Consider the following 24,242-nt stretch of genomic DNA (forward strand, 5'->3'; position numbering starts at 1 on the left):
AGTGATGTTGTGCATAATTACAAAGCTAGCCACGTTTGGCAGGAAGGGGCTATAATTCCTTGGGATAGTGGGTCTGCGTAACCTCCAACTGTGAAAACAAAGCCTGAGTCACCAGCGCTCTCCCTGCAGCATCGTTTGAACCCTTTAATTCTGAACTGTTATTCCTGGTGCATTGCTCTAATTAAAAGGGAGCCTAGAATTCTTTAGGTTCACATAGTAACTGAGACCCATCTGCTCAGACAATAAGCTTACCGAGTGCTGTCTGTAGAGCAATTGTGCTCAGACATGCAATCATCTAGCCGTGGTGGAAACAAACTGACTGCAGAAAAACCCCAGCTGTTTGCATAGGTAGAAATTTGGGTGAAGTGAGTTAGCGCCTCGACAGCCAAAGAGGTGCCTAGGAGGGAGAAAACAGCCTGGGTGCCTCCCAGGTAACTGTTGTCCTCAGCTCCCATTTCACAGGGTCAGAGCTCCCAGGAGTGTAGTGAGGTGGGAGCTGCACAGCTTTTATTTGCTGATCTAATGAGAGACTCCTCAGCGTCAGTCTCCTGTTGTGGGGAAGGCGAGCTGTGCTCAGGGAAACTAGTTTACTACACAATGCTGGGAAAGCACATAAACCACTTGCTCCTTGCAAGTTTGCCCTTGCTGCAGTAGGATCACTTGTCACCGTGGACAGGAATGTAGTGGGGAAGCTAGTGATGGTCATGAGTGTAGCCTGCAGCAGGGACAAACAGTGCAGGGAACGTGTGAGGGCTGTTTTTTTTACTTTGTGTTTTTGTGCACAGGAATTATTTGCAGAATAAGAATTGGGCAGGTACCATCTCTCATGTGCAAGAGGTTCTTTCCCATCCTCCCAGCAACAGGGAAAGCAGGGGCTGAAGAGCAGGATTATGAATACAACAACACGAGGCAGAGAAGATGGTCACATTCTTTATTTTCATTTTATTTCTTTAGCCATCAGTAAAATGAATGGGCAGAAAACAACCAACTGAGCAGACAAACCCACCTTAGCCGGTTATTTCCAAATATAAATAACTGTGGGACAACCGAAATTGAGCCAAAATAGAAAAAGGGAGCTGGGGAATTTAAAAGACAAAAGTAAGCCTAGCTGCACTCCCTTTTCATAGTGTCAGTGAAGAGGAAGTACCATAACAAAAAGGAAGCTATGGTTACATTTGATCAGACATTTATTCCAACAGTAGGCATGGAATTGCACTTTCATGAAAATGCCAAAGCTGAATCGAGTCCAGTGCACGGGGGGCATTGTGCGCACTTAGCTTGATTTCTGCTGCAGCTCCTTCATTCTGTTCAGGGCACTGCCAGCCTGAAACCACTCTATCTGTGACTCGTTGAAGGTGTGGTTCAGCATGATTGTTTCTTGGCTCCCATTGGGATGCTTGATGATGCATTTCAGAGGCTAAAGGAAGAAGACAGTTTTTATTTCCCCCCCTTCTCTTTCAAGAGAGCAAGTTAACTGAAGCTTCTCACAGGAAAATTCCTGCATGTTTTTAAAGGGCTCAAAATGGAATATTATAGCTCGGGGGGCTCTGAACATATAAGTCTGGGTGCAGTTCCTTCTAGGGAGCACTCAAGGCAACAAGTCTAAGAATTCAGAATGTCATACCAGGGTTTTTTGTAACCGTTCAGAATAATGTGATCTGATTCTGACTTGCTCTCCAGCCCCTTGCACAACTGGTGCAGAGTGTCTTGTCTGGCTGGCAGGCCGCACTGCCCATCGGTGCCTGCGCTGCTTCAGGCCCCAAGCGCACAGCTCAGCACTGTTCCCCGTCAGCGGCACATCCCTGCCCCCCAAGTGCCATGACAAGATGCCCGGTTACCTTTCCAGGTGCGAAGTCTGCCAGCCCCACAATGCTTAGCTTGTCCACAGGATGAATCTTGTTGTAGTCCGCTGGATCAGCAAAAGTGAGAGGCAGTAGACCTTGCTTCTTCAGATTGGTTTCTGTGGACAACAAGCCACCAAGCACGCTCGTTAACACACTGCAGGGGATCAGGATTCCCTTCTGGCTGCCCAGTGCTTCTCAGAGTAGAATTCCAGCAACAAATGCTATCTTTGCAGTAAAATCAGCATATCCACTGTTCCTGGCATATCTAACTAGGTATGTAACAGGATTCTCGACAAGAGGGACTGTGCAATGTCTCAGCAGATAGGGTTCCTGCCTGTAGGTGTTGAGCCCTGGGGCAAGGTGAACACCGCTTCCACCCAAACCAAATATATCCTGTTTACGCACGTCACGGGGGAAGTGTGACTTAAACTTACCGTGGATCCTGGCAAAGCTCTTGGTGATGATGACCCTGCCCCCCAAGTGACGTGGCTCCAATGCTGCGTGCTCCCGGCTTGATCCCTCACCATAGTTTTCATCCCCAATAACTGCCCATTTGACACCCATTTTCTGTGACAAAATAAACAGATTTACATTTCTGCAGTCGCTCAAGTGAGGAATTAACAATAAATATCCACCCACACATCTAATTCCGGTGCTACACTACTGACATTGCTGTGCTATGACACATTCTCCCAGAAGACTCCCTTTGCTTCTGAGGAAGGACAGAAATAAAGGTATTAAGTGTTTCACAGCAGTCAGGCACTGCCGTCCTTCACTAACAAGGGCTGAGGAGCATTGCTCTTGGGACCCAGAGCAAATCTTGCTGCCACCTTTCCTTCCATGGTCCTGTGCCAGAGCAGCATTCACAACAGCCACGATCCCTACTCTACTTCTGGAAGCAATATGGAAAAATTTTAACTTCTGTCTGCTGGAAGAAGCAATCTGAGAACACTGCCAAGCTCTCCAGAGGATGAAAGGGCATTTCTTCAGGTTCTAAGCCAAGTTTTAAAGAATGAAGGGGACAAGATTAGAATTTATTTAAACATTAGACTAGTCACAGGTGAAACACTCCAGGAGGTGAGATGTAGTTGCAGTCTGATGACACTCAGGCCTTTTAAGGTGTGCAGTGCCTAAAGGAGTTCTTCCTCTTTCATCTGTGATTTCTGGTCCCCTCTGGGTCACACAGTTCTCCCTCTTCCCAGTAACAGGCAGAGCAAGAATCTCCTACAGGAACTGCCACTATCAGAGTAAGTCCCAAGAAAAAGCCTCAACACTGAGTGAATTCACAGCTGCTGTTACTTGAGAGCAGGAGGGTGAGATCCTCAGTCTTGGCACAGGCTGCCCAAAGTGTAAACATCCTCTTGAAATAGATGCGTCAGGGGAAAGTCTCACCTTGTAGTAACGGGCTGTGTCTGGGACTGGCCCAAACTCCTGGGTTAATGCATTCCTTACAGAGTTGGCTTTGCCATTTTCAATGTTGATGGCGCCAATGAGCAGGTTGTTGGAGATGTTGTCCAGATGGCCACGGAATTTAAGCCACGGTCCAGCTGCAGAAATATGGTCAGTGGTACATTTCCCTTTTACCTAAAGGGCAGTAGAAGAGGATAATGTCTTAGGATGGATTGGTGACTTAACATTTTTTATTGTGAAGGATCCTCACATCTCTCTTTAAAGGCACAAAGCCAAGACAAATGCATGTTACAGAATCAAGGCACTCTAAAGCAGAACACAATGGTCATTCTGCATATATTGGGTAGGAAGAACATCACTGTTCCAAACGGTAAATTTAAAAAATTGAGCTTATTCATGATACCTCCTGCCATGTCCTCACTTCCCTCAGCAGCAGGTTCTTAATGTACAAAAAGCAATTAAGCCCTTCCTGCTACAGCTCAGCCTCCCTACTAGGGGAGTTCAGCAAGATGCCAAGTGTTTCCTCTTAAGTTTCCAATCTGCACATAAGTCTTCTCAGCTTGTGAGAACAGAATTCCCAGCCAGAGAAAATGGCCTTCCAACTGCTAAGTCACAAACTGCTTGCAAAAGAATTGTCTCTGTCAAAAACTCAAGCACAGCTCAGTATGGCCCCTGGGAGTACCTGCAACTCTCCGCCACTGAGAATCTGCAATGTTCCTGAAGGTCAGTTCCTAAGGGATTGCATTTCAGAACTCATCACTGTATTAACTGAAGTTTTCATCCTGTTAACTCACCACAGGAGAAACCCACGTCTTCATTAAGAGACTGAAACACAATGTTTAACTATTGTGAATTTCTCTTTCTATAAAATGGGAAGAAAACACATATAGTGATGGATGAGAAGTCCCTAACAACCTCATTTCAGACAAAATGCATCTTAGAACACTCAGATTTTTGGGACACTAATTAAAGAACTCATCCACGCTTCCGCTGCAGGTTATAAATGGGAGAAATTCTGCAGACTGCATGGTATGGGTAGGATCATATTGCATGTCATGACAAACTTCATTTTTCATGGTATTAGCTAAGCACTAACCCAAAGGAGAAAAGTCTCTTAGTTACAATACAAGTATCAGAAGAAAACACCTGGAAGGGAGATTCTTTCTTCACTTTCCATACCAATGTGGTTGTAGGGGAGGGAATCACAGATAGCTCAAAGGCACATCCAAAGCTTCTAGCAATTGATGTGCAAACTCCTATTTGAGCAGTTCTGTCACAGCTGGTGTTCCCTCACTTCACTGCTGACCTTGATGAGGATCAACATGTCTTCTAGATCCTTGCCGTCCCACTTATCGAAGGGCTCAAGAAGCTGGAGGCGCTGGCTGGTGGGGCTCACATCCACGTGCTGCCCGCTGCCATCCTTGGGAGGGTACTGATAGGTGTCCTGGCCTGGGTCAAACTCCTTCCAAAGAAGAAAGGAAAATCATCAGCCTCAGCCATCCCCAACAGCATACGAAGAGAACAAGCCAATACAGGCAACTGTACCCATTCTAGTTTTAACACTAAGGAAGAGGTCAGTGCACAGAAGTTCCCTTACTCCATATAAAACACTACAGTGACAGGCCGTCCCTCCCTCCATCTCCAGACCGAGCAGTTACCAGCTTGGGCAGCTCATCTGCATCAGGTGCTTCTAGTTTAAACTTCTTCCCATCTGCTCCTGTCAGGTAATCTGTCTCAGGGTTAAATTTGAGAGTGCCAGCAATGGACAGGGCTGTGACAATCTGAAATTTTAAAAAATGACAAATTTCAAGGCATATTCTACCCCCCATCTCTTCATTTGAAAGTCCTACGCCTAACAGTCTCAAAGCCAGCAGCCAAGCTGCAACGGATCTCTTCTGCAGGCAGAGGAATTAGTTCCCAAGACACCCTGAGCTATTCCACAGCCTCCCTCTGGGCTGTCTCTTACCTCCGGAGAGGTCACAAATGCATGAGTCTCCGGATTGGCATCATTGCGACCTGTGAAATTCCGGTTGTAGGACGTAACTATTGTATTTTTCTCTCCTTTCTTGATGTCCTTCCTGTGAAAAAAACAAATAAGTTCATCAAATACAAAGGGAATATTGCTTCTAGATGTCTCGCTGCTAAAATCCCCAAGCTTGGTTTTGGTAGCAATCACTATCTTTTAGAAACATGAACTGGTGCCTGGACATGTTTTTCATGGTCATGTTTTCCAGACTCAAAACCAAGGACAGTGCAAAACCAAGCCAAGACACTGATTCCTGGAGTAGTTTTCATAACCCATGCTGTGCACTGTTGAACTGTCTAAACAATAATCAGCTAAGACTTTGGACATCCTACCATTAGCAATGACAAAGCCACATGAGAATGCCTCTCACATCCCTTCTACTGGGAATTTTCTTCCCTGCCACTCCAAGGACTGAAGTTGGACCAATTCACTTTTCCTGTTTTAAAAGGACCATAACAAACTCCAGTTCACACCCTCTCACAGATAACAAATCTCTCTCCTTATTTTTTGCCTGGTATAAGAAGCCTCCAGGTGTGGCCACACTTGTGGCCATTCTGCAGCTTCATTCATCTACAGTCTTAATACAAATCTGCAGTCTTTCACTTGTCCTCCAGTACATATCAGATAGCTACGGCCAATAGGTTTTTAAGCATTTATTTTTTATTCCCAGTGTGTTATATTTACAATCAAACTTGGCTTCACAGAGCACTTAAGGAGCTAAATGATACAAAGCTAGAGTGATGTCCATCTTTCACTTTACCTGTCCCACTGGCCAATGCATGGCCCACAAGCGTTGGCAAGAACCAGCCCTCCAACATCTCGCAGGACTTGCGCCTGGGGGCAGAGAACAACTTTGTTACAAGTAGAAAGTCTGGAGTAAGTTTCTGGGGTTTCTCTTTCAGGGGAAGAGGATGCCTGCCTTCTAACAGGAAGCACCAAGCCTGAGAAAATTCCCCTTCTTTTTTCACTTGCAAGTTTTGAGTCACTTTTATAAACACATGATGTTTGATCCCAGTAAAGCCGTAAGTTAACACTGGGGAAGAGCACAGGATGACATACCATGACGTTCCCATTCTCTACCTACTTCAAATTGAGCAATCCAGCTACTCGCAGATATTCGACTGAAGGACAGTAGCTGGTCTGATTAATATCATACACACTTCCTGTCCATGTAAGGAGAGAATTGGTGAAAGTGCAGGCAAGCTTGTGTGCCTGCTCAGTTCGTTCAGCAAGCAATTCAATTAAGAGGGCAGCTGTTAAGGAAAGGTATGACTCTGGACTTGTTGGAGGAGGCATTAAGCACTGGCTGGACATATCCACATGTAGGCTTACATAGTTGGACTCCAAGCTGTAACAGCATCTAGTATTTACTAAATATTAAAATTAATTAAAACCTTATTTTCTGCTCCCCACAGAAAAGGAGAGAAAGTAGGTGGTAGTTCCTCTACGGAAACACTTTATTTTAATCAAGCAGGAGTTTTAGTTTAGTCGAGAATGGGAACTTAGTTCCTACAGACAAAGGGCTTGCTCACATCCTAAACTGTTCCTCAAGGAAAAAAAATGGATTGCAGGTGAGTGCTAGCCCTTTGTCAGCCATGGCCATCCACAGAATTCCAGGAGCACAAGGCATCCCTTGCTATACATACTGTTATCTCCTCAGAGCCTCAACTCCTGAAAACTGTCTCAGCTCTGTCCAGTTCCAACCCTGTTCTTATAGGTCCAGGTAGTAAAAGTATCAGGTCAGAACACTGTCAAGGTGACAGCAGGACCCACAGGCATAGTAACACAAGGCTGGTTACTACATCAGTAATTGCACCTCTAGTGGTAAGTGAAGACAAAGTTTAAGAGGTTTCCATTAGTTACCTCTGAACTCCTGAGTATTGTCTGGAGGGAAAAAAAAAATAAAATAAAAGAGTTTAACAGTTTGGAAGTGTGAAGAGCAGCCATACTCACATAACCATCTCTTTCAATGGTGGCACGGATCTGCTCTGAGCCTGGTGTGATTGTGAACTTAGATTTGCACTTCAATCCATGTGCTAGTGCCTGTTTTGCCACTGCTGCAGAGCGTCCCATGTCCTCGTAGCTGGAGTTGGTGCAGCTGCCAATCAAGCCTGTGGTGTTTGACAGAAACAAGGAGGTGGTTACTGCAGCCCTAGTTCTAGGAAGCTTCTCCCTGACTGATCTCTCAGCAGAAAAAACAAGGGACAACCACCTTTTCTGCTGACAAGGAATCTGAAATTATTTCAGGTACTGACACTGCCAAGCTTCCCAGCAATATGCTGCGGTCACAAGCAACCCCTGGTTCAGCTTTGGAGGTCGCACAGTCAGAACACACTCCCTGGTCACTGTCTGGTTATTGTTTTACAAGATCTGAGTGTCACTTGCACTTTGGTTAAGCAAATTACCACAGGTAGTTATTGTTCCACAAAGACAGAAAAGGCTTCAAATCAAGATGGCAAGAAATGCAGGAAGTGATGAAAAGAAAGCATCCTTTGTTACAGTATGAAGACCACATGAGGACATACTGTACCATCCTGATAGCATTTTGGTACTAACAAGCAAAAAATAAATTCTCTTTCAGTTACAGCTGCTCTTGATCCTATTTGTAACACTATCAAATAATGTATTTCCCACCTGGGATGTGGCCTTTACAGTGTATTTGCATTCTTTTCATTCCCCCAGTGAGCAACACAGCCGACAGGTTACCATCCCACAAGTGAGCATTTAAATACCCAGCCTGTTCTTTAGGACAGCACGTACTGACTTTACTGTGTCCTGAGAGCTCAACAGTCAACTGCTGGGAGGACTGACAATCATGCTCCTGGCTCCTGACAGATCTTTGCAACAGACAAATGCATGTAACAGACTTCTAACAAAGGTGGTCTTCAATAGGTAACATTCCTGTCAACACAATCATTCACAATCATTCAAAAATTTCCAAGGGAAAAAAAAAATTCTCTGCCTCTTGAGATTAAAATCCCTCCAGCTATCCCAGATCTCATCCCACACACCTGGCCCAGGTGGTTACTACTCTTCCCAGAAAATTCATATAGCCATGAAGAGATGACACTGCAGCAAAGTCAAAGGACGTACACCAGTAATTAAAGGACTGGATCCCAAGCTACGTGACCAAGACAGCAACATTTATGCCACAAGGATGAAAGCAGGGGAAAGAGCAAATGCTACCCACCAACTCTGATATCAACAGGCCAGCCCTCCTTTTCTGCCACAGCACCAATATCTGACACAGGGTGCGCCAGGTCTGGTGTGAAAGGTCCATTGATATGCGGTTTCAGCTTTAAGAAACAGTGACAAAGTCAGAAATTACAGTAGCCAAGAAAAACCCCAAAACACAGCAGCAAATAAATTCCTTTCATAGCTCTATCTGGAAGCTGTTTAAATAGGATTCTCCTACATGAACACCGGAGCAGGAGCTGTTAGTGAAGCAGACCTGAATGTTTTTTATCTGTTCTAGCACAGCGACAGGGGTGTCGCATCAAACTCCCAGCCTGGTCCTCATTCGCACAAAGCAGAGTCACATCACAACGTCCAAGATGCCATGCAGGAAGGAAGCCTTACCTCACTGAGGTTGATTTCTATCACCTGGTCGTACTGACAACCAGAATCTGGTACCAAGTGTTGCTGGAATTCGTCTGCCAGCGCAGCTATGTCTGGAATAAGAAAGAAGGGAGATCTGAAAAGTGAAGCAAATATGAGAGAAAAGAAAAAGCCTGGAATGGCTAACACAGGAGCTCTGCTGTATACCTCCCCATATACTTCATCTCCAGACTCCTCGCTTGTACCAGATGACCTACAGGACCATGCAAGGTGAGATGTCGTATCAGACACCATCGCAGGAAGACACTGCTCCCAGAATACACCTTCACTTGAACCCACACTTACACCCACTTCAACTCCCAAACCCTCTTACCAGCTCGCCCAGTCTTGCCCAAGTATTTCTTCATCCGTGCGTTGTAAGGGAATATTGACGTGGTAGCTCCGATTTCAGCCCCCATGTTACAGATTGTTGCCATACCTAGAGAAGGGGCGGGAGAAGAGATCACAGGGTCAATGAGAAAGTCCAAGGCCATACAATTGTCCAAAAGTCAGTCCACAGAAAAGACAGCAAAGCCAAGAGAGATCAAGGCATTAGCCACAGAAACCTAATTCCACAGCAGACGGGACACACCGACTACATAATGGCTGGCTAAGCCCCTAATGTTTCCAATCGATACAGTGCCTGCAACCAGACTTTTCTGCAAGGAACGAGTTTAAAGCTACAGTGATTCTTGCAGATACTGGAAGGGATGACAGGGACCACCCTGTCTGCACTGAGCACCAGACACATTTACAGCAGTGAGCAGTGTCTCTGCTACCTGCAATGAGTGTTCTGCTCCTCCCAACCATCTCATTTACCTGTACTGGAAAAGCCAGAAATTTGCAAGAAATGTAATGGGTTGAATAAAAAGCTTCCAGTGATGGAACACAATTAAAAAGAAAAAAAAAAAAATAAAAAAAAAAAATCTACATTTGCTCACTGCACTGGGATCACCCATGCCTTTCAGGGACAGAGCGATGAAGCTGCAGAAGCTGCTGTTTTACAATTAACGAGCTAGAAGCAAATACTGCAGCTCAACTTCCTCCAATTTGAGAGAAGAAAAATCCCAAACTGCTCTCAGTTTGTAAAACCAAATATTCCAAGTTGTAGCCAAGCTGTGTAAATGGAGAGGAGAAGCCCAGCTTGAAGGCTGCACTTCAAGCCAAAGGAAAGGACGCTCCTCAATTTGGTCCCAACTAGCATCATTACAGACAACTGCATTTTTTGCTGGTTCAAATTCAGTACCCAAGACCCACAATTAGCTAGCGTAAGACTGCATGTTACAGACTGCTGCTTTCTGGTCTCCCCTCTGCCCTGCTTTTCTAAAAAAATTTTTCTTTAGCAGCTGTCACACATGCATCCCCCTTCAACCTGTTTCGTTCCTCTACCCACAGCCTATTTTAGGTTGAAATGAAAATGTCACCTTTTACCTCTGACCTCTCCATCCTCTAAGCATATGCCGGAATACCTCCACCCTTACTCCTGTCCTGACACACCATCTTACAGGATTCTTCCCCATTAACCATCAGTGTTCTCAAAGTCATAAGAAGATTTAAAAGAGAGGTCACTTTTTTACCAAGAGAGAGTGTTATCTCATTACACCACTCTCACCCACTCTCCCAGTTTGCCATGTACTAATTGCCTGGCCAGGCTACGGGAGAACATTTAGCACTTCTTGCCTGATTCCCTTCCCAGCCTCCACAGACAACTCAAAATCCATTTCCCACAACAATCCACTCAGGTAAGAGATTTGTGTTGTCTTACCAGTACAAGAGATTGAATCCACACCAGGCCCATGGTATTCGATGATGGCACCTGTTCCACCCTTGACAGTGAGGATGCCAGCTACTTTCAGGATCACATCTTTAGGAGAACTCCAGCCTGAAAGCTTGCCAGTCAGTTTTACACCAATAACCTGAGCAACATTAATGGAAAAAAAAAAAAAAGACACCATTTCCTTTCAGCAGCCCAAATAATTCCTCAGAATTTTTCCTAAGAATCTGAGTGGTCACAATACCAAAAAGGAGAAAATCCTGAAGTATCAGAAACCACTGGGGGCTGAAACCACTGACAGGGACAACTGAAGGGAGGTCGCTACTCATCTATCTCTCTCAGTCCCTGAATAAAAAGGCTGGAAATGGAAACTCAGACCTACCAATGAATCATAGACCAGCTGATTGAGCCAGCATGTGATTCAAAACAAGACTGTAATGGTATATAGTGCCTTCTATACAAAGTGCCTGGAAATCAGCATTTCTTACATACCTAATATCTCACACTTCACATCGAAGATTAGTATTTCTTTTGCTCCTACCTTTGGGCATTTGAGCTCCCAAGGGATTCCTGCCATGACATCTACGGCATCAGCTCCACCCACACCAATGCAGATTCCTCCCAAGCCACCTCCGTTGGGGGTGTGTGAATCCGTGCCGATCAGCATAACCCCAGGATAGGAGTAGTTCTCCAGAATGATCTGAAAATAAAAATGGATTGTTTGCTTGTTTGTTTGTTGGGAAAGGAGGGGGAAGACAGCATGAAAGAAGACAAGAATAAGAATTCAGATCAGGTTGTATTTGCGGATTTCAGTAGCAAGAAAGTAATTAAATTTGGTTTGGACTGGAAATTCACTTCTGTTTCAGACACCCTGTGGAGGATGCAATGACAGAACAAGGTACCAAGTCTCAGCCCTAGGATACTTGCTCATCCCAGAACAGTAAGGAAACTTTGGCAGTGATCTCTGTTTTTTCACTGAAAGACCCCTTCCTTCCAGTTTAGGCTTTTGCTATGGTGCCACCTTTGTTAGGGCTCAGGAGTCTGTTCCTTAGTCTCCACACTCTTAATCAACTGCTGAGCAAGTCAGTTGCCCTCTCCAGTGCCAGTGAGACCTTTCATAGTCTTTATGCTCCCACAGCAGTAGTATCCAACAAGGTCCTCCCATCCATGCTGACAGCCAAAACCTAATCCCATAGAAGAACTCACAAATACACTAAGAGGCTGCCCTTCCCTCATTGCTGCTATTGATTCCAAGCAAGACTCTTCAACTATTAACAAAATCACAAAACAGTTCTTTAATTAAAAATGATGAGTTTTCTATGGTAGCAAAACAGTAAAGAACTCAAGCTAATGGACTTCTCACTGCATGAGCCATACCAAGATCATGGACAGCCTTTCTGGAAAGCACAGAACTCACAGCACGTGCATCACAGAACAGCTTGGACAGAACCAAGGTCATCCTTTATTGAGAAGACCAAGGCTTTGCTTCTAGTATTTCCAGCTTCGTTTGCTTATAGCTCACATTAACATACTTGTGCGAGAAAGGTCACTTTCAAGGCCTCACTTTGCCAAAGTAGGACTCTGAAGCTATATAACACAACCAATTTTCTCCAGCCAGAGAAAAGCAGCCACAAGAAAGCTGGTAACCACAGCATGGAACTATGATGCTATGTGACAGATGTCACAAGTGGTTTCAGAGCACAAATGACCTGAGGTGTTCCCATAATCTTTTGGAGAGTTCACCTGTCCTATTTCCTTTCTCTGTTGAGTCACACCAAGTTCAGGCAACCTTACTAACTCATTTTGTAGCTAAGAAAACACAGCAGAGAGCTCTTGACTGCACAGTCACAAGTTCCCTGCCGACAGGATGCTCAGCAGTCATCCATTCTCCTCTCCACTCTTTGTGCTGCACTTCAGCTTTTACTGTCTGCAACTCAGAGGAACAAGGAAAAATGTCAGCTGGACCCACAAAGCAAATCAACCAAGAGCAAGTTAGGGAAACCCTGCCAGAGGTGTTGGTTTTAAAGAACAAAAAGCCTCATTAAGTGGTAAATTATCTAGGGCCTGTAATATTCTTTTAAGGTGCAAGCGCTATAACAAGAGAATCTCTGTTGGAAACTGTTTTGCATTTATTCAGTTCACATAGCAACTCATTATATGTTGCCATTCTTGAGTACTTAAAGTCAGCTGCTCTGTTTGGTGTCCTCACATACTCTCCTGGTTTTTATGGAACCAAACGCATACAAAATAACCATTAAAATGTATGTTCCCAAAGCTGCTTTCTTTAACACCAAAAGCAATTCACATTAACTCTATGTAGCCAGCTTCATGGCATCACCTTACTGTCGCAATCGTACCAAAAGGAGCCAGTCCACACGCAGTTAAGCTATTTCAGGCTTCTGTGATTCACGTGGCATGCTGTTGGCACTACCTGAGCATGCATCAAGTTACAGTTTGACCAAAATAACCTTTAAGAAAAACTACTGTTGTCAAGATAACAGAGAGAGCAAGAAAGAAACCTCATTTGCCTCAAGGAACCCAAGTTGTTTCCCTAAGCTGGTGAAATTCTCTAAGGGTTTGCACTTGAGCTCTCTCTTCACCATAAAGTAAAAGAGCCACTGCGTGTTCAAAGACTGCAAACACACACACATTTTACCTGGTGAATAATTCCTGACCCAGGTTTCCAGAATCCCACTCCATACTTGGCACCAGCCGTTGCTAGAAAGTTGTACACCTCCTGGTTTATGTCCTATTTACACACAGAAATGCACAGCATTAGTAACGCATTTTGTTCTGCCACAAATCAAGAGCTCATTCAAACACATTCCCTTCCCTCCCATGCCTGTCTGTAGTTTGCTCCAGTTTTGCAGCAGCTAGAGGGAGGTGTACATCACTGTTTTAAAACCAAAAGGGACCAACACTGCTTGCCAGTCAGTTGTAACAGGCCATTTAATTTCATCCAACTTGTAGCTCTACTAAAGCATCTTTTTTAGTTTCCAGTTCCAACTAGCACAAGGGAAATAGCACAATTAAAGGAAATCCCTGCCAATAAGGCATTTAAAAACGCTCTGCTCATTTCTTGTAGTCTCAGGATTTTTTTTCCAACCTGCTTCCCTCTCTTATTCTAACCCCTCCTTCCTTCTCTGCCAGCTGTTCCTTTTGCTTTGCAGACATTTCAAACCCCTTAGATAAGCATTTCAGCTTTATTTTTACTGATTAAGAAATGGAACTGGAAGCTGCTCGCTGCCAGGGGAGTTGGTGGGTGTCACTTCTCATTCTGTCAAGTGCCCTGTTTAAGACTCACACAATGCTGCCTTTCTCGCTGCACTATAACCAGTATTGGTGGAGGTCACACTGTGAAAATTGCTTGTGAGAATAACCACGGTTGCCAAGGAAGTATGACACTATTACGTCCTGATAGTTCTTGGCAGAGGAGTGGCAGAGTAGATAAGATAATCACTAGGAGGAGACAGTTTCTTAAAGACTGTTGTTATACAGCTACACTGCAGAGGGGAAACCGGAGATAATGGAAGAATTGTCTCAGCACACATTTGACGAAGTTTCCCATGAGGCAGCAGCAGTTCTTTAAGCCTCGTTTTCCACTGGGAGTTGGGTCACTTCACTCTGTTTGTGCATCCCTCCCCCAGTAAAGCATGCTGATGTGCCAGGAGCAGATCCAAACCACTCTCCAGTCTGCCAGCATTCATTGTGTGCCAACTGGCAGCAGCAGAAGCAGAACCCAGTCAGAAGAAGGCAGGACCTTTACTTGCTCTGCTGAGAACAAATGGCAAAGGAGGGACTCAGCTCAGCTCTGGACTGCAGCGAATATAATTGCACTACGGAGAACAAATGCAGGAATAGGGGAAAGAAGACTGGAGGTGAAGGGAAGAAAAGAAATTGTCGTATTTAGTAAGTCCCAAATTCTTAATTGCACAACTTGGGCCCCATCTAGGACTGAGACAAGCAGATGAAGAACTCCCCAAATTCACTCCTGAGTGTCCAAGTTGCTCTACTGTGGCCTGAAGGAGGAAGCCAGAAGCAGTTACCACAACATCAGGAGTTTCTGAGAATAGATATGGACTAAAATCTTAAAATGCAGCTGAGTCCCCGCAAAATGTTTACTGTTTGTAAATTCTGGGATCAACATCCAGGGCACAATTCCTCCTGGCTCTGACTGTGGACTTACGCTAGGTCTACCTGGAGTAACAAGATTTCCCCCACCCTCCCTGCTATGCTAAGAGCATGTTCTTCCTTGGCAGATACATTGTATGTAGGTCAGAGGCGAAGGTGTCTATAATTAACAGAAGCCCAAACACAGGAATAAGCAGTAAAACAGTGAGGGAGAAATTTTAAAAAGGGCAGTGAATGAGCAGATGGAAAAACAACACATTGAAATTCCCAAATAAAAAGCAACATCCTCCATGCTTCTATACACATTTATACCTACCCTCACTAGCCCTGAAAGCTGACTAAGGTTCAGTCAGTGTTCTTCAGCTAATCACTAGCAAATCCTTTGGGAAACCAAAGAAGTTATTTGCTCCCCATTCACAGGATACACCAGTGCAATGCAGACACATGTTCAGGAAGTTTTTCACGCTGCCATACTACAGAACGAAGAGCATAACCCTCTAGAGTAATCTGTCATCTTTTTTTTTTTCCTCCCTTTGAAAGAGATTTTTCCTCTTCCCTTATCTGAAGTATCTTCTCACTTTCCAGAACACACATATGACCTGAGATTCCATAATTAGCAGATTAAGACTAGCTCTTTTCCTACATTCGTGGTCCTTCAAACCATGTAATGACAAATCTCAGCTTAAAAACTCCCAAAGACCCATTTACTCTGTTTCTTTAGTGCATCTGACCTATTTACAGAGCTGACTACCACAGGCAATATGTTGCCATATCTGATTCACGGCTGTCCTTCTGGGGAAAAAAAAAGAAATAAAAATCTCCTCCTTTAACTGGAAAGAAGCTTTAAAACAGACAGAATTTAAGCCTCTGCAATAGTGACCTTGGCTCTTCGAAGATCCTTTTCACCACCTAACTGGGCTTCAATGAGGTGATCACAGTGGATGGTGGAAGGCACAGCCACTTTTGGCAGCCCGCTGCTGATGAACTGTAGCATTGCCATCTGAGCAGTGGCATCCTGCATGGCCACGCGGTCCGGCCGTAAGCGCAGATAGGTCTTGCCCCGCTCAATCTCCTGTTTTGCTGGGTCATCCAGGTGTCCATATACAATCTTCTCAGACAAGGTCAGGGGACGGTCAAGCCTGGGGAGAAGAATTTTAGTAGCTGCATCTTGTGTACTTCAACATTTGTGCTTTCAAGCATGTAACAGAACGCTTCCCTATATCACTCAGACTGTGAAGACCAATTAACACACAGAAACCTACATGCTCTTCTTACAGCACTAAAAATATCAACTGGCAGCCAGCTAAAACAAAGGCTCAGTTTCAGAAAGTTCAAAAGCATGTGGATTGATGTCACTTTATGCCTTCTTTTATAATCTTCCTGTACAGTAAAAGAAACATTGACACTGCTCATTTCTTGAGTCATACCTCAGGACAGCAAATGTGGAGGTGAGATAGAGGTCAGACTCAATTCACAAACACCAGATCCCACAAGCAAGCAAGTACAACCAAATGGAGTTTCATGACCTCAGACCTTTCATCCTGCAGCTGTATCAGTTGAGGAACCTATTGATGTCAGTGGTGAGATCTTCAGAGAATAACTAAATAGATACAAAGACTTGAAATGAGAGCTACCGCATTTAACAAAGGACGTAAAAACTGCAGGACATGTCATACAAACCACTGCCAAGGCAAGTGGAGCGGGAATGACAACCTAGCAGGCACACAAGCCTCTATCAGCAGATTAAGGTCACTCTGTTTACATATGCTGTGAATTCCAAGCCCTCCTTTCCATGCCTAACGCCTACAGAGGAACACAGGAGAACATTCACTGTCGAAACACAGTGCAAAGGAGCATTAGCCTATAATGACCACAGCCCATGCACCACTTCCCCAGAAAGGAGCAAGGGCCAATATGAAGGCTCCTGAAAGAGGGCATTAAACAAAGAGGACAGAGCCTCCTAGCACCTCCTCTGCACTGGCCTGGTTCCCTGCATGTTGCAGTGCTTCACTGCAACCTTCAATCCTTCCCACAGTGCCCCACCACTACCTGGGGACACTCATGTTTCACTACATTTGTGACTGCCACCGCTCAAAGCTTCTCTCCCTAGTATATATTCCCTATGCCAGGGCCCCATTGCTTATTTTTTTCCTCCTCTCCTGTCACTGCAGAGCTGAATTCTGCACATTGACCCTTCCCCTCTTCCACTCTTACCTCTTACGGACAATGTTGATGTTCTTCTCCAGCTTTTCATAATCTATGTGTTCATTAGGCTCAAAGTGGCTCATGGCCACCTTGGCCCGCTGGCACAGGACAGGAGCAACATGGTAGCGTCGTATGCCACTGTTCAAGGCATGCTGGAAAAAAGACAGTATTACCACTAGAACCTTGCAAAATGAATTCCTCTAACATATCAATAAACCAATTGCTTTTCAGTTGTTTTTCCCGGGACTTCACAGGCTGAGGAGCAGAATAATTGCAAAGGTTTTTAAAGGCAGCCAATGAACATTTGATCGTACAATATTGTGTATTATGTTAAACAGTGAGACACCAGGCTACCCAGAATGGGTAGCATCTACCAAATTATTTTACATTTACAGCACCAGATGCCATATGCTTTCAGTGAGAAACCTGCTTTCAGGCAATGCTGAAATAATTCTTAAGCAAACACCAGCTTGCTATACTCCTGACATATTACAGCCATGGAGGAGAACCACTTACGCAGTTTCCAAAGCAGGGTAACCCCAGGTTTGTATCTCCTCACTGGTACTGAGTTTATATTGAAGGACTGGCAGGTGACATAGTACGGGACTGAGTAGATATCCACTTGTTCCACCATCACATACTAAGTTCCCTATGCAGTGTCCCTGCATACCGTTACAAAGTTTATTATACTTCCACATGAGGTGAGCCGTGTTCTAATGCCAGGTGGAGTGACTTCGATGTGCGTGCCTGGTTTACGATGTAACACAGAGCAGGAGAGCGGGAAGATTATCTACCTGGACTTGTGCAAAGCTTTTGACACTGTCCCGCACGACATCCTTCTCTCTAAACTAGAGAGACATGGGTTTGATGGACGGACCACTCGGTGGATAAGGAGTTGGCTGGATGGCCGCACTCAGAGAGTGGTGGTCAACGGCTCAATGTCCAGGTGGAAACCGGTCACGAGTGGCGTCCCTCAGGGGTCCGTGCTGGGCCCGGCCCTGTTCAATATCTTTGTCGGCGACATGGACAGTGGGATAGAGTGCACCCTCAGCAAGTTCGCCGACGACACCAAGTTGTGTGGTGCCGTCAACACGCTGGAAGGGAGGGATGCCATCCAGAGGGACCTTGACAGGCTGGAGAGGTGGGCCCGTGCCAACCTCATGAAGTTCAACCAGGCCAAGTGCAACGTCCTGCACCTGGGTCATGGCAATCCCAGGCACAAATCCAGGCTGGGCGGGGAATGGATTGAGAGCAGCCCTGAGGAGAAGGACTTGGGAGTCCTGGTGGATGAGAAGCTTAACATGAGCAGGCAATGCGCCCTTGCGGCCCAGAAGGCCAACCAGACCCTGGGCTGCATCAAGAGAAGCGTGGCCAGCAGGTCGAGGGAGGTGATTCTCCCCCTCTACTCTGCCCTGGTGAGACCCCACCTGGAGTACTGTGTCCAGTTCTGGAGCCCCCAACACAAGAAGGACATGGACCAGTTGGAGAGGGTCCAGAGGAGGGCCATGAAGATGATCAGAGGGCTGGAGCACCTCTCTTATGAGGACAGGCTGAGAGAGTTGGGGCTGTTCAGCCTGGAGAAGAGGAGGCTCCGGGGAGACCTGATAGCGGTCTTCCAGCACCTCAAGGGGGCCTACAAGAAAGATGGGGAAAGGCTGTTTAGTAGGGCCTGTTGTGATAGGACAAGGGGTAATGGTTTTAAAATAGAGGGGGGTAGATTTAGATTAGAAATTAGGAAAAAAATTTTTACGATGCGAGTTATAGAACACTGGAACAGGTTGCCCAGAAAGGTGGTGGATGCCCCATCTCTGGAAACGTTCAAGGCCAGGCTGGATGAGGCTCTGAGCAACCTGATCTAGTTGGGGATGTCCCTGCTCCTTGCAGGGGGGTTGGACTAGATGACCTTTGAAGGTCCCTTCCAACCCTATCCATTCTATGATTCTAAGATGTGGAACATCAGCTCCACCAACCTGACTGTTCATATCTACGTGCCAATCTCATAAAGGCGTCCTCACCTTTCCCCTAAGAAAAGCCTTGCACTTGCCCTACAGATGAGTTAACAGCAGGACAGATGAACTATACTGTGAGCTGAACACATCAGCAGAAAATGCCATAGAAAAAAAGTCCAAATTTCACTTGGCAGCCTCCACAGTGAAACAGCTCCCTGGAACATGGGAGAAGGGCAGCCTGTGGTGAGGCACCTTTACAGCACCTGACATGAAAGAGACAGGTCAGTGTCTAGGGTTTAAAGGCTCTCTCGCAGCTTTGAAAACTGAGTCAGAGGGCAGCCTCCATAAAAACTTCCAAGGATTTCACACACACATTTCTTACATTGTTTGAAAGTCTCAGTTATCAGCACTAGAAGTCTGTAAATAGACTGAAGAGTTGAGAGTTCTTGCTCCTCCAGTATCACACTTCAATCTTCATTCTGTTTTTTCTAGTCATCCTCTACTTCAGCGTTACAAGGTTTTGATAAGTACAGGTTAATAAACATAGCAGTATTGCACTAAATGTCCCTTTCGTATGTATGATTGCAAATCAGCAAATATTCCTTGCACGGAACACAATGACAGTACCTATCACTGTTTCTGCATTGTCAAAAATGCTAGTGAATTCTTTAGATCCGTTCAAGCATTTTTCCTTGTGAGTATTTTTTCCGGTTTTCTTGTTACACATTGAAAACATTGCCTGAAATAATTTTGATCAATAAGACATCACCAATTTTTATGCAAATCTCTTGTTGTATTGTCCTTTCGATAACATTGGTTAGTCTCTTACAATAGCCAGCAGACTACCCCTAACAATGTAGCTTGCTTTTTTACCAAACAATCCTAAGCTATTAGATACACAGCTTTTGTTAAAGAATATCTGAAGTAAATGAACGTGGTGGTACAAGAGAGGGCACTGCTCCCCCAGGAGTGCAAATGAGACCCACTCATCAAATTTCACTGTGCTGCACTTTAAGCTTAGAACTTCCAGAACATATCACAGGTGTCGGAGTTGAGACTTTTCCTTCTTCCACCAGCAAAAAAAAAAATAAAAACCAAACCAAACACCACCCAGCTTCTCATTGTTTAACATATATAAGCTGCTCTTTATCTAGTAGCCACATAACGTCTGTGTTTGTTTTGTTCTGCCTTTTTTTTTCCCTCCGAACTTAACCATTTACCCAGCACAATTAATGCTGTGAAAATGTCTTTATCTCACAAGATATCCATCACCGTGTGAAAGTTTCCGATTGCTGGAGTGGCTGGAGAAAGCACTGAGGGAATTTCATCAGTGTTTGTGGAAAAAATAATCTCTTCCCCAGACCAGGAAAGATATTTTGGTTTAAAGCAGTAACTCCTTTTCCCCACCCCCTCCCCCAAACTAACCCCGTAACGCAACTGATTAATGGAGTTCCTCCTTGTAACCCAGTAAATCAAAAGGTAAATTTCACCATAACTTAGCACACAGAGGCACAGATTTGCCAATGAAAGTAATGGCAGAGGCTTCATAGCATTCTAGTTTTGCCTGGGACCAAAGCAGATTATGATAAAAATCTGAAGCAAGGCTCTCCAAAGAGGTGCAAATAAACTTTTGAGATAAAATTCAGATAAAGTTTTTTCAGTTTGAACGTACACATCTACATATATTTTTACTTCACGAAACGGCTTGATAAAATGTAGTATTTATTCAAATATTATATACATATTCAAATGGTAATTGCAGAAGTAGCAATACAAAGTAGTTGATTCCTGCTTGACCACAACTTCAGGCTACCAGAAGTGGGAAGGGAGCACGTTTGAGGTGAAGGATTCGGTCTGGACATGGAGATTGGCAAGATAAGTCTAGAAAACTGAAAGTCTGTTTCTGTGATCGCCAGTAAGACTGGGGAAAAATAATTACCTAGGTAAATAAGTTTCAGAAGACTAGAGAATCATTTTTGTCTATGTAAGATTTTTTAAAGGCACCTGTAAAAAAGTGCTATCTTCATTTTACTGATATCTAAATCTCATCCCACATCTCTACTCTGTTGGGAATTAATTTGGTTCAATATGGTTATTCTCATGTTGGCATTCAGCAAGCCTAAGGATCCATCACCAACAATGCGGAACAGCAGACACTGCCTGGTTCAAAAGTCTGATCTCTCCTCATAAAGAATCTACAACACATCACTCATCACACTTGTTGATTCTCTGTGCCTGTCCTTTTTGTGCTGCATCCTCAGAAACAGAGTGGTAGAACTACAAGATTAAGAAAAAACCACAAGCCTAACAGTTTCCAGCTTTGTTCCCTCTTACTCTTCCCTGAAACAGCAGGTGGTCTGGGGGGCCCCTGTGGTGTTTTTTTACTGAGCAGCGAGAAGTGTCTTGAGACCAACAGCCATGGGAAGGAGGCAGCCAACAATCTATACATTTTCCCTTTTATCCAGGAACTGTTAATTTCCAGACTGACCACCCCACAAACAGCTGCCAAGTGGTCTCCTCTTGTTTAGATTTCAGTAAAAGAAATGGCAGTAATCATGACAGGGCTTCTAAGTCTATTGGTATTTTGGCAGGGAAAATGCTTCCTTCAAAGACACAAAAAAGCCAGCCTATTAAATGGGTCATAATTTTTGAAATCTCTGTAAGGAAGCCAACACTTATCTTCATAGATTTTAAAAGCTCATCTTGAAAAGCCAGCTGTCTTGCATTTAGCTCACTACAGTGAGTGGTCCAGATGCAAGGGGAGCCTGAATGCAGAAACTAAGTTACATTTTGGCAGCTGATATGGTAGACAAGTCCAGTAAGCAAAAGCTCATGTTCAAAAGAGTAGCAACTGTGCTACATGAACTCCCATCTGGGAAATCAGTCCTAGAAATCCTAGTTGAAACCCAAAATACCATTTTTCCTCATCCTCCCTGATCTAAGAACACTGGCCAAGTTTCCAACATTCACCATGATTCAGCCTAAAAAAAAAAAGCAGCGTGGTATAATCAAATTGTAAGTGCAGTCTAATTTTCTAGACCCACCTCCAACCGCCAACCAAAATCAGGGTTCTGAAGATCAGTTTAGCTCTAGCCAACACTGCTTTTTGCCCATAAACACAAAGCTTCCCACGCTTCAGTACTCGCCTTGAATAAACCCCTGACACTTCAGATGGTTTAGAGTTTTACAGTACTACTCTCTTACTCTACTCAGCCAACACGGCTCAAGGAATGGGATGCTACTAAAAGCATCTCTCAGATAGGTATGAAAAAGATCTTGACCTTTTGAGACTATTAGAAGAATTGTACTTTAAAAAGGACAGTCAGGTCGAGTCAGGCTAATTCCAATTTATTTCCCTCAGACATAAGCTTCCTCTGCAGTTCCAACTCCAAACAAGCTCCAGGATGGGAGAAGGGCAGAACCGATGTTAATAACATGTGCCATGGTCAATGCTGGCATTGTCATAGTGACTGGCAAGGTGATTTTCATATTTATTAATCTCTAGGCTGCTACACATGGGAAAAAAAAAAAATTACCTCCTAAAGAGATCACCTAGGAGCATGTTTGAGTACCATTACTGATTTAGTTCTTTACAGTGGGAAAAAAAAACAAAAACATCATGTCCCCTGAGCCTGATAATAGGAAACAGCCTCCTAGAATACTAAATTCCTCATATTCACTGTGCTAGCACAGACTTTGTTTTACATTATACAATATTAATTTTAGCAAACAACTGATTGTTCTCATGCAATGACACACCATAAAAGGAAAACCAATTCATTATCCTAACAAAGGATTTGCCTTCATTTTATGAGCAGTCATTTCTGTTCAAAGTACAAATTAAAAACTATTTAACAATTAAGAATGAATATACCAAGTTAACTAAAATGGTGCTATTCTGTAACTTTTGCTTAAATTTAAAAAGCTATACTTCACTAAAACACCAACCTCTAAAGTAAAGAAGTAATATAAGACATGAATTAAGTTTCACAAAGTACTTCCAGAACACTAGAAGTCAGGTTCTTACTTCAATTCCCTAAGAAAACGGAACACGTTGGCCGAGAGCACAAATGGCAAACTGAGAAGTTAAATTGCCTGACTTCATCACATGCTTTTTTAAAGAGAGCATAGGCTTCCTTGTCCCTGTTAGGAGCCCTAAAAAAAAAAAATTGCATCCTGGTATTTGCTTTCTAGGCTTCAAAAGATTGTAATGTCTTTATTACTGAGTACACATTAAACACAATAATGTCTCAAGTAAGAGAACCTCTGTGGCAAGCTCACATTACAGGCAGATGTGATTTTAAAGGTCATGACAGACAAGACTATGAGAACCGCTATCACTGCCTTGGAAAAAAAAAAAAAAAAAAGGCAGTTTATGTGCCTGTCCAGCTCGCTTTTCCAGTCTTCCTAGGTCCCGTTTATCTTTTCCACCCAGGGGCTTCTGGTGATATTAAAAATATAAATTTTTTTTGAAGCAAAGTAGCCAACTGATAGTTTCTGCACTCACTCCCACAACGAGGAGTCACCTTGTGCTGCTGCAGCTGATTAGGGGAAGAAAGAGCAGACGACAGAAAGACAAAAGCGCACCCCCGGGAAAGGCTTTTTATTTCGCCGTCGGGGCCCACGCCCTCAGCCTCACCCCCCACGGTGGGCCCGGGGTTTGACAGCGACCCCGTCCCGCTGAGGCGGGGTCCGGCCGGGGGGGGGGGAGGCGGCGGGGCCAGGCCGCGTCCCCGCCGCCCCGTTCACCTTGCGCTCACCTTGAGGACCGGCTGGGCCCGGCGGCGGGAGGCGCCCTTGCCCCCGGGCCCGGGAGGTGGCCGCGCTGCCGCTGCTGCCGCCGTGGCCTCCTCGTCATCGCCATGGAAACGGGGCGCTGGGCCGCGCCGGGGACACCCTGACCTACACGCGGAGGCGGTGGCAGGAGGGGAGGGGACGGCCCGGACCGGCGGCTCCGGCCGCCCTCCCGTCAGCCCGCTGGGGCAGCAACGGTCCTTGCCCCACCGCGGCACCCGCCCGCCCGCCCGCTCGCTCACCACCGCCGCCGCCGCCACCCCCGCCCGCCGCCGCCCCGCTCACCCGCAGCCGAGCCGCCAGGACGCAGTACGGCGCCATTTTGTTCACTGACAAAGATGAAGTCGCGCCCCGATGGCGTCACGCGGCCCCTTTCACACCTCCGGCGCGCGGGCGGTGGCACCGATGGGGAGGAACCGCGCAGGTCCTGGCAGGAGGGTATACGAACCAAGATAGGCGCCCACCGGCCGAGGCGCGAGCTTCCCCCGGGCGGGAAGAGGTAACGGTGGAGC

General features: G+C 45.1%; 1 protein-coding gene across 1 annotated transcript; it reads right to left on the bottom strand.

The window, feature by feature from the left end:
- Window positions 1–917: 917 nt before the first annotated feature.
- On the bottom strand, window positions 918–24,200 carry ACO2 (aconitase 2). The gene is made up of 18 exons (XM_086752102.1): window positions 24,016–24,200; window positions 16,997–17,139; window positions 15,663–15,921; window positions 13,308–13,400; window positions 11,193–11,351; window positions 10,643–10,793; window positions 9,212–9,316; window positions 8,860–8,951; window positions 8,471–8,576; window positions 7,234–7,391; window positions 6,041–6,114; window positions 5,221–5,332; window positions 4,913–5,035; window positions 4,561–4,716; window positions 3,237–3,428; window positions 2,279–2,411; window positions 1,839–1,960; window positions 918–1,417 (listed from the first exon to the last, which is right to left on the bottom strand). The coding sequence occupies exons 1-18, from the start codon at window positions 24,049–24,051 to the stop codon at window positions 1,274–1,276; spliced, it is 2,358 nt and encodes a 785-aa protein (XP_086608228.1). The 5' UTR covers window positions 24,052–24,200; the 3' UTR covers window positions 918–1,273.
- Window positions 24,201–24,242: the final 42 nt, after the last annotated feature.

The sequence above is a fragment of the Chlamydotis macqueenii genome, chromosome 1, assembly GCF_036417535.1.
Source record: "Chlamydotis macqueenii isolate bChlMac1 chromosome 1, bChlMac1.mat, whole genome shotgun sequence".
Taxonomy (NCBI): domain Eukaryota; kingdom Metazoa; phylum Chordata; class Aves; order Otidiformes; family Otididae; genus Chlamydotis; species Chlamydotis macqueenii.

What these genes read in the sequence shown, in the direction of transcription:
- ACO2 (XM_086752102.1), bottom strand. Translation starts at nt 24,051, where the DNA reads ATGGCGCCGTACTGCGTCCTGGCGGCTCGGCTGCGG. An exon ending in TCCTGGCGGCTCGGCTGCGG is followed by an intron (nt 17,140 to 24,015) that starts GTGAGCGGGGCG and finishes TCTTTTTTCCAG; the next exon opens with CATGCCTTGAACAGTGGCAT. An exon ending in CATTTGTGACCTCTCCGGAG is followed by an intron (nt 5,036 to 5,220) that starts GTAAGAGACAGC and finishes TTAAAATTTCAG; the next exon opens with ATTGTCACAGCCCTGTCCAT.